The following is a 12993-nucleotide window of genomic DNA, read 5'->3' as shown; positions in this document are numbered from 1 at the left end:
GTCCCTTTGATGACGTGATGATTACGATACTGTTTATCATCTGTCCGTCATCGTCTACAGCCCGTCCTGATGAATTCATTGGTCCGAACAGTTTCTGTTCGGAGATAATTACTTCTCTGTGGAGCAAGGCCAGACCGAACCGCCCGACCTACAAATGTTGTGGGCGGGGCTAAGTTCGGCTGGCATCCAGGCTAATATAGCACATAATATTCGCTTCAACCCATGGACATAGAAAACAACCCGCGGAAAAAAAACGCGGACTTGGCAACACCTGGTGAACTCTGTTGACATTTGACAATGCGTCGCTTCTTTGCTCTGATTGGTTGTAGGTCTATCCAATTGAGGTCTTTCCTGGTTCGGTTGAAACACGCCTCATAATCACAGCCCAATGGAGCAGTTTCAGACTCATATTCTGACTAGAATTGAGTATGACCACGTCAGGCTATTGATACAAATTACCATGAGATTGTGATGCAACATGAACATGAAGGAAATAATATGTTTGAATATGCAGTCAAATGGGAAAACACTTTACAACATTTTAGACATTTATCTTCTTCTTCTTCTTCTTCTTCTTCTTCTTCTTCTTCTTCTTCTTCTTCTTCTTCTTCTTCTTCTTCTTCTTCTTTCGGCTGTTCCCTTCAGAGGTCGCCACAGTAAATCATCTGCCTCCATCTATTCCTATCCTCTGTAACCTCTTCTCTCAGACCGACTACCTTCATGTCCTCCTTCACTACATCCATAAACCTCCTCTTTGGTCTTCCTCTTGACCTCCTGCCTGGCAGCTCTAACCTCAGCATCCTTTTACCAATATATTCACTCTCCCCCCTCTGAGTCTGAACATGTCCAAACCATCTCAACCTGGCCTCTCTTTGTCTCCAAAACATCTCACATGCTGTCCCTCTGATGTACTCATTCCTGATCCTATCCATCCTCGTCACTCCCAAAGAGAACCTCAACATCTTCAGCTCTGCTACCTCTAGCTCTTCCTCCCGTCTTTTCCTCAGTACAACTGTCTCCAAACCATACAACATCGCTGACATTTATTAATATATTTGTAAAATAATTTAAAAAAAAGTTTTATAGTTGAAGTAACAGTAAACTATAGTATTTGTGTCCATTAACATTAAATCTCCTCATACTTTGTTTCAGTATTATTTTTAACATAAATGTGAAGGAAATAATACTAACATAGGCTACACTGCCGGTCAAAAATTTCAGACCAGTAGCCTAAGATTGTTTAATATTTTTAAAGAAGTCTCTTCTGCTCAACAAGGCTGCATTTATTTGATCCAAAATACTGCAAAAACAGTATTATTGTGAAATATTTTTACAATTTAAAATAACAGTTTTTTATTTTAATTTTATGCAATTTATTCCTGTAATCAAAGCTACATTTCCAGCATCATTACTCCAGTCTTTAGTCACATGATCCTTGAGAAATCATAATATTACAATATTACATAAGATTACATAAGTATACATTTTACAATATATTAAAATAGAAAAGTTATTTTACAGTTTAATAATATTTCACAATATTAAAGTTTTTTTTGTGTATTTTAATAAAGCCTTTTTAATAAAGCAGAGACTTTTTTTTAAAAACATAAACAAATAGTACCGTTCTAAATTGGCAACACTTTACAACATATGATACAAGTTATGTATTAATATATTTATTTTATAATGAAATAGTATATAGTTGTAGCCTGTATCTATTCTGTGTTTGTATCTATTCACTGACATAAGCATGATCAATAGACTATGTTTTGACATTTTGATCATGTGCATTATTATATGCATATTATATGATTATGTGACAAAATCCATATAATGTTGCGATCCATGTTTATATATAAAGAAAATCACGTGTATGGATAGCGCAATTATGACTGTTTAAGCCCCGCTCCGAAGTTCTGGTTCTGTGGCAGCGGTTCTGAATCTGCTGTTGTGAAAATGTGGAGCTGAGGACGAGACTGCATTAAAGAGGTGTCAGAAGCTTCTAAAACTTACAGGCAGCATTTATTTGAAAAGAAAAAGAAAAAACTTGAACACTGATGTTTACAGCCAATTTGATGTTTCTCATTTCTCATCAACTTTACGTTCTCAGAATCACTCGAATGTGTATTAATAAACTTTCTATAGTTTAGAGATTTTAAATTTAATTTTTTCATAATATGTTGTTGTTTGCAGCAAAATGTCTTACAGGTCAAGGGTGTTGAATAATTTCGATTTTAACTGTATGTACTGTGTCAAATGTGTTCATGAATGAAATTGAAGTTTATCCTCTTGCACTTATATTCTGTAGCCACTAGATGACGGGCAAATACATTCTGTTACCTTACATCTTATGTCCACTAGAGGGCAGTTGTAAACGCATCATAACAGTGAAGTGGCCTAATCACTATGAGCAATCCATTTCATAAACTCTTATAATTGTTAAAACATTAAACTGTGTTTGTTTGATATTTTACCCTTTTCTGCACTGGATCATAATCCACAGCAATGATATTGCCTCTCGGTTCTTCCAGCAGTTTTCGGCTGTGCTTGCCATTTATGTTAATCCTTCTTATATCTGCTACATTGGCAAACAACAGGTACGATGAAGGTCCTGCTCGGGAAAAAAAAGGTTGGGGGGAAAGAGATTCCAGAGATTTTCTAGGTCACTGGAAGCAAATGCACTTAAATACTAATTAACTATATGCTTAACCCAATAATTCTGGGAGACAAAATGTGGGAGACAGACAGGCACCCTGGCAGAATGTAGAATATAAAGAAAGTATGCAGGACTTGCCTTCGGCAGCACAGTGTTTACCATCAGGCTGTAGCTGGTATCCAGGCTGGCACTCACACACCCACCTGCCTGGAAATAAAGTCACACACAACTGACTGCAACCCCCCCGATCCGCAGACAAACAGCCTGAAACACACAGACAATGGTGAAGAAAACAGTCATTTAAGCACACAAAATGTGGCTTTTAATATATTTTTTATTTTCAAAAAGCACACATACCTGTGCATGAACGGCCATCAGAATTTAGCACAGATCCCTCTGGACACACACACACATCTCCTTCTGCTGTTTGTACACATGCATGATCACAAGCTGTACTACTCTCCACACATGGCTTAGTCTCTGTAGACACATAGGGACAAAATTAAGTATTTTTCTGAGTATATACAATATATGGCCAAATTTACTACATTTGTTTGTTTGTGTCCGTCTGCTAGCTATATATATATATATATATATATATATATATATATATATATATATATATATATATATATATATATACATATATATATATATATATATGTGCATACACACACACACACACACACACACAGTCAAACAAAAAATATATAATTTTTTTATAGTGGGTACAGGATATTATGTAGTGAGGATAGCAAAACAAAGTATCTGTTAAACATATTACAACCAAACATTCTTCATACAGTAGACTACCAGTAACATTTCTAAAATATTTAAGACCAAATTTATTTAAACACTTTGACATGACCATGGTTTGCTTACGGTTTTTTTTTTTTCTTCTTTAATTGCTATTGCAAACTTTTACACCACAGACTGAAAAAAATGAAGCATTGCTTGATAATTGGTTGACCTGAATTAATTGAATGATCCATTATTTTGAGTTCTTGTCATGTTTTATTACTATTTTCTAAACTATAGCTAATAAACTGTGATGTGAGGAAAAAGTTAAAAGGAGTCTGAATAAATTTTGGTTTGACTGTATAAATATACATCTTGGTTATTTAACATTTTTAACATTATATTTTCTAATATATATATTTTAAAATATAAACAAAAATGCATTTACTCCTAAAGTATTTTGTTGCTCCCTGAAGTACATGTCATAATATTTTGGAATTTGTAGATTTTTACATTTGAATAATATACATGCAGGGAATTCTCACATGCCCAGATTTAGGTTTTTGTAAATTTTTCTTGACAATGCAAATTTGGAGTGAAATTGACCCCAAACTGAAACATTACTTGAATGGATACTGGTTATCTGTCTGCCTAGTTTTGGTTAGTTAAGAAAATTGTAATAAATAACATAATAGATAAAAAATAGATTCTAATTAATAGATTCAAAATTATTTTACACATAAATCATTAGGATCTCTGAGACCTCTAAATATAAAAGCAATAATAATAATACATTTTATTTATAATGCACTTTATATTAAACAAAATCTCAAAGTGCTACAATAAGGTCAATATCAACTGCTAGAGTTTAAAACAGTGCCAATTAATCGTTTGACAGCCCTAACATAACCTGCCAATATAATGGTCACTTCACATATTCTTCTCAAACCAAGCATTAATAGGATGGCGTGGTCACTTTAGGAAATGGAATGACCTGGATGACAAGGTAACGCAAACAAGTCTAAAGCTAATGGCCTCAATCTTTCCCTTCTCTCTCCAAAAGCCCTGTCCTCAGATGATCAGTTCTCACCCCAAAGTTTCCATGAACACCTCGCTCTCAGTCTGAACCAACAGACCTTGTGGCACTATGCTTATCCTTATTTGAACACCTAACAATCCCAAATCCAATCATCCTATATTTACAAAACACCAGTCCTAAAATCATTTAAACATTGAGAAAATGTTATTTTATTCAGGTTAACAATGGATACACATAGAAAAAATGCCTCCAGTCCAGTTCCATTAAATAACGACAGCAGTAAAAACAGATTTAATACAGATTTAAATACAGAGCGCTACAGAATAAGAAGCCTATTTGAAAATGGGAATAATATCACCGGTGCCAATGATAGATTTTGAGGAAGATGGTGGGAAACAAGCTTCTTAGCGGGACACTCTTTCCAATCCTGTTATGATGTCAGGACCATAATCCCACCCACAAAAGTGAAAGTGAATAAGGGTCCATTGCTCAGAGTGAGTGAAAGCATGTGATGCTCTGAGAGAGTTAACAAGACGATTATGTGACAATTTCACTCTCAAACTATGTAAAATCATGAATTCAAAAAGATAAATCAATTTCTTTTTTTGGGCAATGATTTATCCGTGCACATAAATTCATGTGCCCTCGTAATCTTTAACCAAAATAATTCCAAAAATACTGCACTATTGACTTTAGATCAGGTTTTTTTGGTCAAAGGCCCAGTCGTTTTCAGTAGCCTCAAAATAGCAACGCACCAACAATGCGCCTGAACACACCTGGTTTTCCGACCAGCACACCCATGGGCGAACAGAGGGGCGCGAATACGTTAGCTATGTAAATAATGTGGCGGTGGATATAAAAATGATAACAGATGATAGGGCCCTTTATCTCTGATGACATGTTTACCGGCATGAGGATGGGACAACCTGTTACAGCAATAGCAAACCACAACCATTCAATGATAATCGATTACCGATGCACAACAATGAAGTCCCACCCTTTTCTTTTTTTCTTGTATTGCAACTTCTATTTCATGACAACTTTAAAATAATGTTTTTTTTGCATAAATTTAATTTTTTCCTCCATTCAAAACTTGAGTGTATTTACAATAAACATCTATTTCAGAATTTATTTCAGAATTATATAAAAATCTAGATTGATTTCTTGGCATTTCCTCATCACTAATCACTGTGAGTATTCGGACAGCCAGAAAACATGACAACAAACTTGATTGCATGTGCTTATAAGCGTCGAAGGATGTGAGAACTGTATTGAGCGTTAATCTCGTTGTTACTTTGCTCCTGACCTGCTTAGCCAGGCAAAGCTGCTGACTAAATGTGTTCCTTATTACTGATGTCACCGCGCTGTCCAGCTCTGCCTCAATGCACAATTAGAGCATAAACAATGGAGTCAAGAGATGCTCTCTGTCTCTTTCTAGCCTTTTTTCTTTTATAATTCTCTCACTCCCTGACCCATGATGACTTCCAGCTCATTGATATGTATGCTACTAGTGTTAGTGTTTCATAATCCATTCTCCAGCCCTACCTTGGCAGGTCTTTAAATCAGGCAGTAACAGGTAACCCTTAGGGCAGGTGCAGAAGTAAGAGCCCGGAACGTTCTCACATCCCAGTGAGCAGCCGTGATTCCACAGGGAGCATTCATTAATATCTAATCAAGAAGGAGTGAGATATTTTTTTGAATACATTTTGAACAAAATAATAAAAAAGTATGCTATGTATAGATGTTACTGTGTTTTACAAAGGAAACTGAGACTGTACCTTCACAGTAGTTGCCTTGATTACTGAGGGAAAAACCATCCCTGCAGCGGCACAGACCAGTGTCAGTGTGACTGGAACACACTCTTACACACTCTCCTGTGTGTCGATTGCAGCCTGCAAAGGAACAAACAGCATCCATTTCCATTCACAGAACATTATGTGATGTTTAGGATAATTATAAGAACATTTAAATACTTGATTTGATACAATTTGATTATAGGTAGTATGGTGTAATAAATGGAAAAATTAAGTCATTGTTATAACTTCATTTTGAATGCATTTTGAAGACTAATTGAATACAAGTAACTCTTACACGTCTTCAGACAGAGCGCCGCATCTCCAGATTAAAGCAGAAAAAAGGGTGATATCACATGTAAGCAGATGCATTTATCTAAAATAATGTGATCATCAAACATTAAACAGCATATCATTTAAAACTGGATAACGTTACCAAATGAAATGTCGATTTCATATTAATTGTTGACTGTGAAGCTTTGGGGGTGCTGATGCAGTCGATCTACTCCATCTACACTATATTGACAAAAGTATTGGGACGCCCCTCCAAATCACCGAATTCAGGTGTTCCAATCGCTTCCATGGCCTCAGGTGTATAAAATCAAGCACCTAGACATGCAGACTGCTTCTACAAACATTTGTGAAAGAACGGGTCGCTCTCAGAAGCTCAGTGTATTCAGGTGTGGAACTGTGATAGGTTGACACCTGTCCATTTGTGAAATTTCCTCACTACTAAATATTCCACAGTCAATTGTTAGTGGTATTATAACTAAGTGGAAGCAATTGGGAACTAAAGCAATTCAGCCACGAAGTGGTAGGCCACGAAAAATCACAGAGCGGGGTCAGTGCATGCTGAGATGCAGAGTGTGCAGAAGTCACCAACTTTCTGCAGGGTCAATAGCTACAGACCTCCCAACTTTGTGTGGCCTTCAGATTAGCTCAAGAACAACATGTAGAGAACTTCATAGAATGGGTTTCCGTGGCTGAGCACCTGCATCCAAGCCTTACATCACCAAGTGCATTGTAAAGTGTAGGATGCAATGGTGTAAAGCAGGGGTTCTCAACCCTGTTCCTTGATGTCCACTGTCCTGCAGAGTTTAGTTCCAACCCTGTTCAAACTCACATGCCTGTAGTTTTCTAGTAATCCTGAAAAGTTTGATTCTCAACCAAGGTTGAGAATCCCTGGTGTAAAGCATGCCGCCACTAGACTGAGCAGTGGAGACGTGTTCTCTGGAGTGACGAATCATCTCTGTCTGGAAATCAATTGACGAGTCTGGGTTTGGCGGTTGCCAGGAGAACGGTGCTTGCATCACTGCATTGTGTCAAGTGTAAAGTTTGGTAAAGGGGGGATTGTGGTATGATGTTGTTTTTTAGGGGTGGACTTGGCCCCTTAGTACCAGTGAAAGGAACTCTTAATGTTTTGGCATACCAAGACATGTTGGACAATTTCATGCTCCTAACTTTGTGGGAACTTTTTAAATACAGGGGAAAGAATTTACATTGAGTGGGTAATCTAACTTAATTGAACTGTAATTATTTATTTATTTTTAAATCGATGTTTTTAATATAAATGTAAATTAGGGAGGCACAATATATTACCATCACTTATAAGTGGATACTGGATATTTAATTAAACATGATCATTACATGATATAATTTTACATTTAGATTAAGACCGCTTTCATTTAACACTCAAAGTATTTATCATATGGATGACTGGAATACTTAATACTTATTGGTCAACTACAGTATGATTATAAATAGAAGGGTAGAACAATTGAAAAAATCGAAAATGTTATTAATAATTATAATATTTTTTTTAATGTTTTGTTTAGCTATTTTGAATGCAAATGCTACAGCATATTTTATTAAAGCAATTAATCATTCAATCTTTTATTACTAACCTGGAGTGAGTGGAGTTGGAGTTTCCACCACCGGCTGATTGATGGGATGTACCACTTTCACATCAGTAAGGGGTTGCGACATCTTTTTGGAATTGACATTCTCCCTTCGGCCCCCTGTGTACTTGTTTATTCTTGTTATTCTTTTTGACTTAATGTCTGTTAAGTACACATAATCCAGAAAAATCGTCATCCTCAGAGCCTGTGGTCTAGAGGTAGAGCAGGGAGGACATCTTTACTGTACTTCTTATTTAACTATAAGTAAAGCTAATATGTTAACAATACAAGTTTTTAATATAAAAAAGGGAGGCACAATATATTGCTCTGACTTATTGGCCGAAAACATATTTTTAATTTATCAAATCATTTAAAGCTGCAGTCCTTTTGGTTAAACATGATCCAAAATCAACAAGTACATAACCAGCCAGTTTTTTCCTTAACTTAGCCTGATGCACAACCAGTCAGCTTGTAATAATGTGTTATATTTGAGTGGTACTGGTGAGTTCCGTGAAAAATTTGAGCATGTCTTTGCATTATTGTGTCAACTGTATACATAAAGGAGTAAAGTTAGTAGGCTATATCACATGTGAGGATGCTACATGGCGGATCATTTATAGCCTTTTCTCGCAGCAGCTGGAATAATTAATCTTATCCTTTTGATGGTGGATTGTAATCCAGAAAGATTCAAACAACAATTATCAGTGACAACTATATTCACCCAAGGTCAAAAGGTGAATGAATAACAACAACACATACTCTTTAAAACATTAGATTCAGCCGCGCTGAGGAGCCATGCCAATGCACAAAGATGATGATTCCACAAATAACTGCAATTGCAGGTTTCAAACAGAGATGTCGACAACGAGGCAAAACGTATGGACTGCAGCTTTAATATTCAACAGTATTATTGATTTGATTGCACATTACACTATTGGATGAGAACTAAACTGAGCTGTGATGACATCACTGTTTTCTGAAGAAATGATTTAACTGATTTAGCAGAGCTGATAGCCAATTTAATTGAATTAATTAATGAGCTTAATAAATAACTTCAGCTGAACAATGACACTATTTTCTTTTTAATGCAGCTTTACAGCTGAAATTAACTCTTCGCATCATTTAATAATTTTCCTGTTATCACAGTAAAAGCTTGAAATATCTCAAATATTTACTGTCAGTCAGACTATATCGCAAAATATTCCCTGATGGGTGATTATCACCAGCTGACATTACTACCTATATTATCCTTTAAGGATACATCTCAATTTTACCTGAAGGGCTGATTAAAGACATTTATAATGTTGCCATCATAGTTGCAGGAGCCCATTGCAGTGTGCCCGCCTTGGCCTTGCTGAACCCAGAACAGTCTCCTGTCCCGGTGGTCTAAAGCCAGACCCTTCAGTCTGTCTGCAACTTTCAGCACTGTTGCTATCTTCCCACCTGTCATGTCTGAACGCTGGATACTGGAAGTCAGCCCATTTGACAACCAGAAAATATATCTGGAAAAAAGTTGTAAATATCAGTGAGCTTTTTTATACGTAATTTGTATAGATCATCTCACATCTCTGTAACCTTTGAATCTGCAAAATTGATAATTGCACATTTAGATTAATTCAGTTTATATTTCCTTGTGAAATAATGACATCAAAACAAATGTAAATTGTAATTGAATTACTGTTTTTAATGCATAGTAAATATAAATTAGGCAGGCACAATATGTTGCTACAATTTAACTTATCAGCTGAATACATTTTTATGTATTGTTTCAGTGGATATTGGATATTTTTTAAAAATGCTCATTACATATTACATTTAGATTGCCGCCCGTCACAATCACATAAAGTTAATATTTAAGAATTAGTTCACTTTAAAATGAAAATAATCCCATGATTTACTCACCCTAATGCCATCCTAGGCGTACACGCACCTAAAGGATTATTAGGAACACCTGTTCAATTTCTCATTAATGCAATTATCTAATCACATGGCAGTTGCTTCAATGCATTTAGGGGGGTGGTCCTGGTCAAGACAATCTCCTGAACTCCAAACTGAATGTCAGAATGGGAAAGAAAGGGGATTTAAGCAATTTTGAGTGTGGCATGGTTGTTGGTGCCAGACAGGCCGGACTGAGTATTTCACAATCTGCTCAGTTATTGGGATTTTCACGCACAACCATTTCTAGGGTTTACAAAGAATGGTGTGAAAAGGGAAAAACATCCAGTATGCGGCAGTCCTGCGGGCAAAAATGCCTTGTTGATGCTAGAGGTCAGAGGAGAATGGGCCGACTGATTCAAGCTGATAGAAGAGCAACTTTGACTGAAATAACCAATCGTTACAACCGAGGTATGCAGAAAAGCATTTGTGAATCCACAACACACACAGCCTTGAGGCGGATGGGCTACAACAGCAGAAGATTCCACCGGGTACCACTCATCTCCACTACAAATAAAAAAAAGAGGCTACAATTTGCACAAGCTCAGCAAAATTGGACATTTGAAGATTGGAAAAATGTTGCCTGGTCTGATGAGTCTCGATTTCTGTTGAGACATTCAGATGGTAGAGTCAGAATTTGGCGTGAACAGAATGAGAACATGGATCCATCATGCTGTGCAGGCTGGTGGTGGTGGTGTAATGGTGTGGAGGATGTTTTCTTGGCACACTTTAGGCCCCTTAGTGCCAATTGGGCATCGTTTTAATGCCACGTCCAACCTGAGCATTGTTTCTGACCATGTCTATCCCTTTATGACCACCATGTACCCATCCTCTGATGGCTACTTCCAGCAGGATAATGCACCATGTCACAAAGCTTGAATCATTTTTAAATTGGTTTCTTGAACATGACAATGAGTTGACTGTACTAAAATGGCCCCCACAGTCACCAGATCTTAACCCAATAAAGCATCTTTGGGATGTGGTGGAACGGGAGCTTCGTGCCCTGGATATCCATCCCACAAATCTATATATCTATATATATATATATATATATATATATATATATATATATATATATATATATATATATATATATATATATATATATATATATATATATATATATAAGATCAAAATTAGAGAACAACATACAATTTCCTAAATTTCAAGGTCACTGCTTAGTCCTTTTTGAAATTATCCTAACAGGAGCAGAAGGGCAGTTTTTTAAGCATATTTTACAAGTTAAATACTGAAGTACAGTATATACAACTTAAATAAGAGAATTGAAAAAAAAACGCTGGCCAATATTAGAGAACACTTTCAGATACTTTCAAGCTTTGGGTGTTAATCTGGCACTTGGTACTAATTTCCGTAATAATATGGCAAACCCTACTTCACTTGAAGCAAACTTTTCAATTTTCACTGACTTTGCAAGATGGCAAGCCACTCTAAGGTTACTGAAACCCTACGACACCAGGGATGACCCTTTCAGCTATTGCAAAAGAAGTTAGTCATTTCAAATCTCTAATTTCTACAATATTGAAGGTTTACAAAGACACTAATTCGTTCAAGTACCCAAAAAGGTACGCAAGACCAATGCACGAAAGGACAGGACAATGCAGACTTTCACTGCAACTGGAATTACTCGCCAGTTCAGAGCTGAACACAGTAAGGATCTGTCTCGCCATACAGTGTCTTGCCATTTAAGAGAATTCAGACTGAATGCTCACTCTGCAGTGACCAAGCCTCTCATCAGCAGAAAGAATCAAAAAGCTAGACTAACCTTTGCTGAGGAGCATGTTGTGTGAACAGAGGAGAACTGGTCCAAAGTTCATTTTAGTGATGAATGCAAGTTTAATTTAGTTGTGTCTGATGGGAAACATTATGTTCGGCATCAAACTGGGGAAAGATTGAACCCAAAGTAGTCAGTGATTGATGGAGGCGGATGTGGCATGGTTTTGGGGATGTTTCTGCAGCAGGAGTTGGGCCTATTATACAGCTACATGCAGAACCTCAGAACCTGTTTATCAGAACCTCCTTCGGCAACATGTGGCTCCTTCACTGCGAGCATCTCTCAATAGGCCCGCAATGTTTATGCAAGACAATGCCCCCTATCACACTGCAAAACGGGTAAAGCAGTTACTTGAAAGTAAGAACACTGAAAAAATGAAATCGCCAGCCCAGAGTCTGATCTAAACCCCATTGAAAATCTATGTAAAATCATTGGTGACAAAGTTATGGCTAAGAAACCCACTACAGTTACCGAACTGTGAAAGAGACTGGAAGAAGAGTGGACCAAGATGACACCGGAGCAGTGTGAGTATCTAGTGATGTCCTGTGGCCGCAGATGTGCTGAGCTCATTCAAAGCAAGGGCCTCTATACTTCCTACAAATTTTTGACTGCTCTAAGCATTGGATTTGAGATGTAAGGTTTTTTTTGTGCTGCATTGGTTATTGTTCTCTAATTTTGATCACTGTGTTTTTCACAAAATAAACGTTTTTGTTGAAGTATCTTGGTATTTTGTAAAACATGCTAGCAGAACAATGGTATACCCACATTTAATTCATTTTATTTGTATTGCACTTTACATTTGGAACAAATCTCAAAAGTGTTACAGTTAAGATCATTTAAAAATGGCAAAATACTAATAGATTGAATAGCTAAAAGACATAAGCTCTCCCAAAAGAAATGTTTTAAGTCCTTTTTTAAAAGTCTCAAGAGCTTGAGGTATTTATTGTGCATTAATGCAAATACTGAAATAAGTTTCCAATATGAATATCTAATAATGTTGATTTAATTGTATTGGGAAAAAAATGCATTTTTAACACTTGTTTATCTCTTCAGGGGAGTCCTTTGACTGAAAAGTGAAGCCAGTGTGCATCTGTAGAATGCTACTGGAGACACCCTGTTAAAACTGCACCTATGTGCCAGCC

At 36.6% G+C, this 12993-nt stretch overlaps 1 protein-coding gene across 1 annotated transcript in view; it reads right to left on the bottom strand.

Moving 5' to 3' along the window:
* Positions 1 to 12993, bottom strand: part of egf (epidermal growth factor) — a 34538-nt gene that overhangs the window by 16900 nt on the left and 4645 nt on the right. The window contains exons 4-10 of the mRNA XM_067456546.1: positions 9399 to 9626; positions 8131 to 8336; positions 6212 to 6325; positions 5979 to 6101; positions 3014 to 3136; positions 2795 to 2920; positions 2475 to 2611 (exon numbers count right to left, since the gene is read on the bottom strand). Of these exons, the coding sequence (XP_067312647.1) occupies positions 2475 to 2611; positions 2795 to 2920; positions 3014 to 3136; positions 5979 to 6101; positions 6212 to 6325; positions 8131 to 8336; positions 9399 to 9626 (1057 nt within the window). The remainder of the gene's footprint in view (positions 1 to 2474; positions 2612 to 2794; positions 2921 to 3013; positions 3137 to 5978; positions 6102 to 6211; positions 6326 to 8130; positions 8337 to 9398; positions 9627 to 12993) is intronic.

Source organism: Pseudorasbora parva, chromosome 11 (assembly GCF_024679245.1).
Source record: "Pseudorasbora parva isolate DD20220531a chromosome 11, ASM2467924v1, whole genome shotgun sequence".
Lineage (NCBI taxonomy): Eukaryota > Metazoa > Chordata > Actinopteri > Cypriniformes > Gobionidae > Pseudorasbora > Pseudorasbora parva.
The sequence above is the reverse complement of the archived record's forward strand: the minus strand, read 5'-3'. Positions and strand labels throughout refer to the sequence as shown.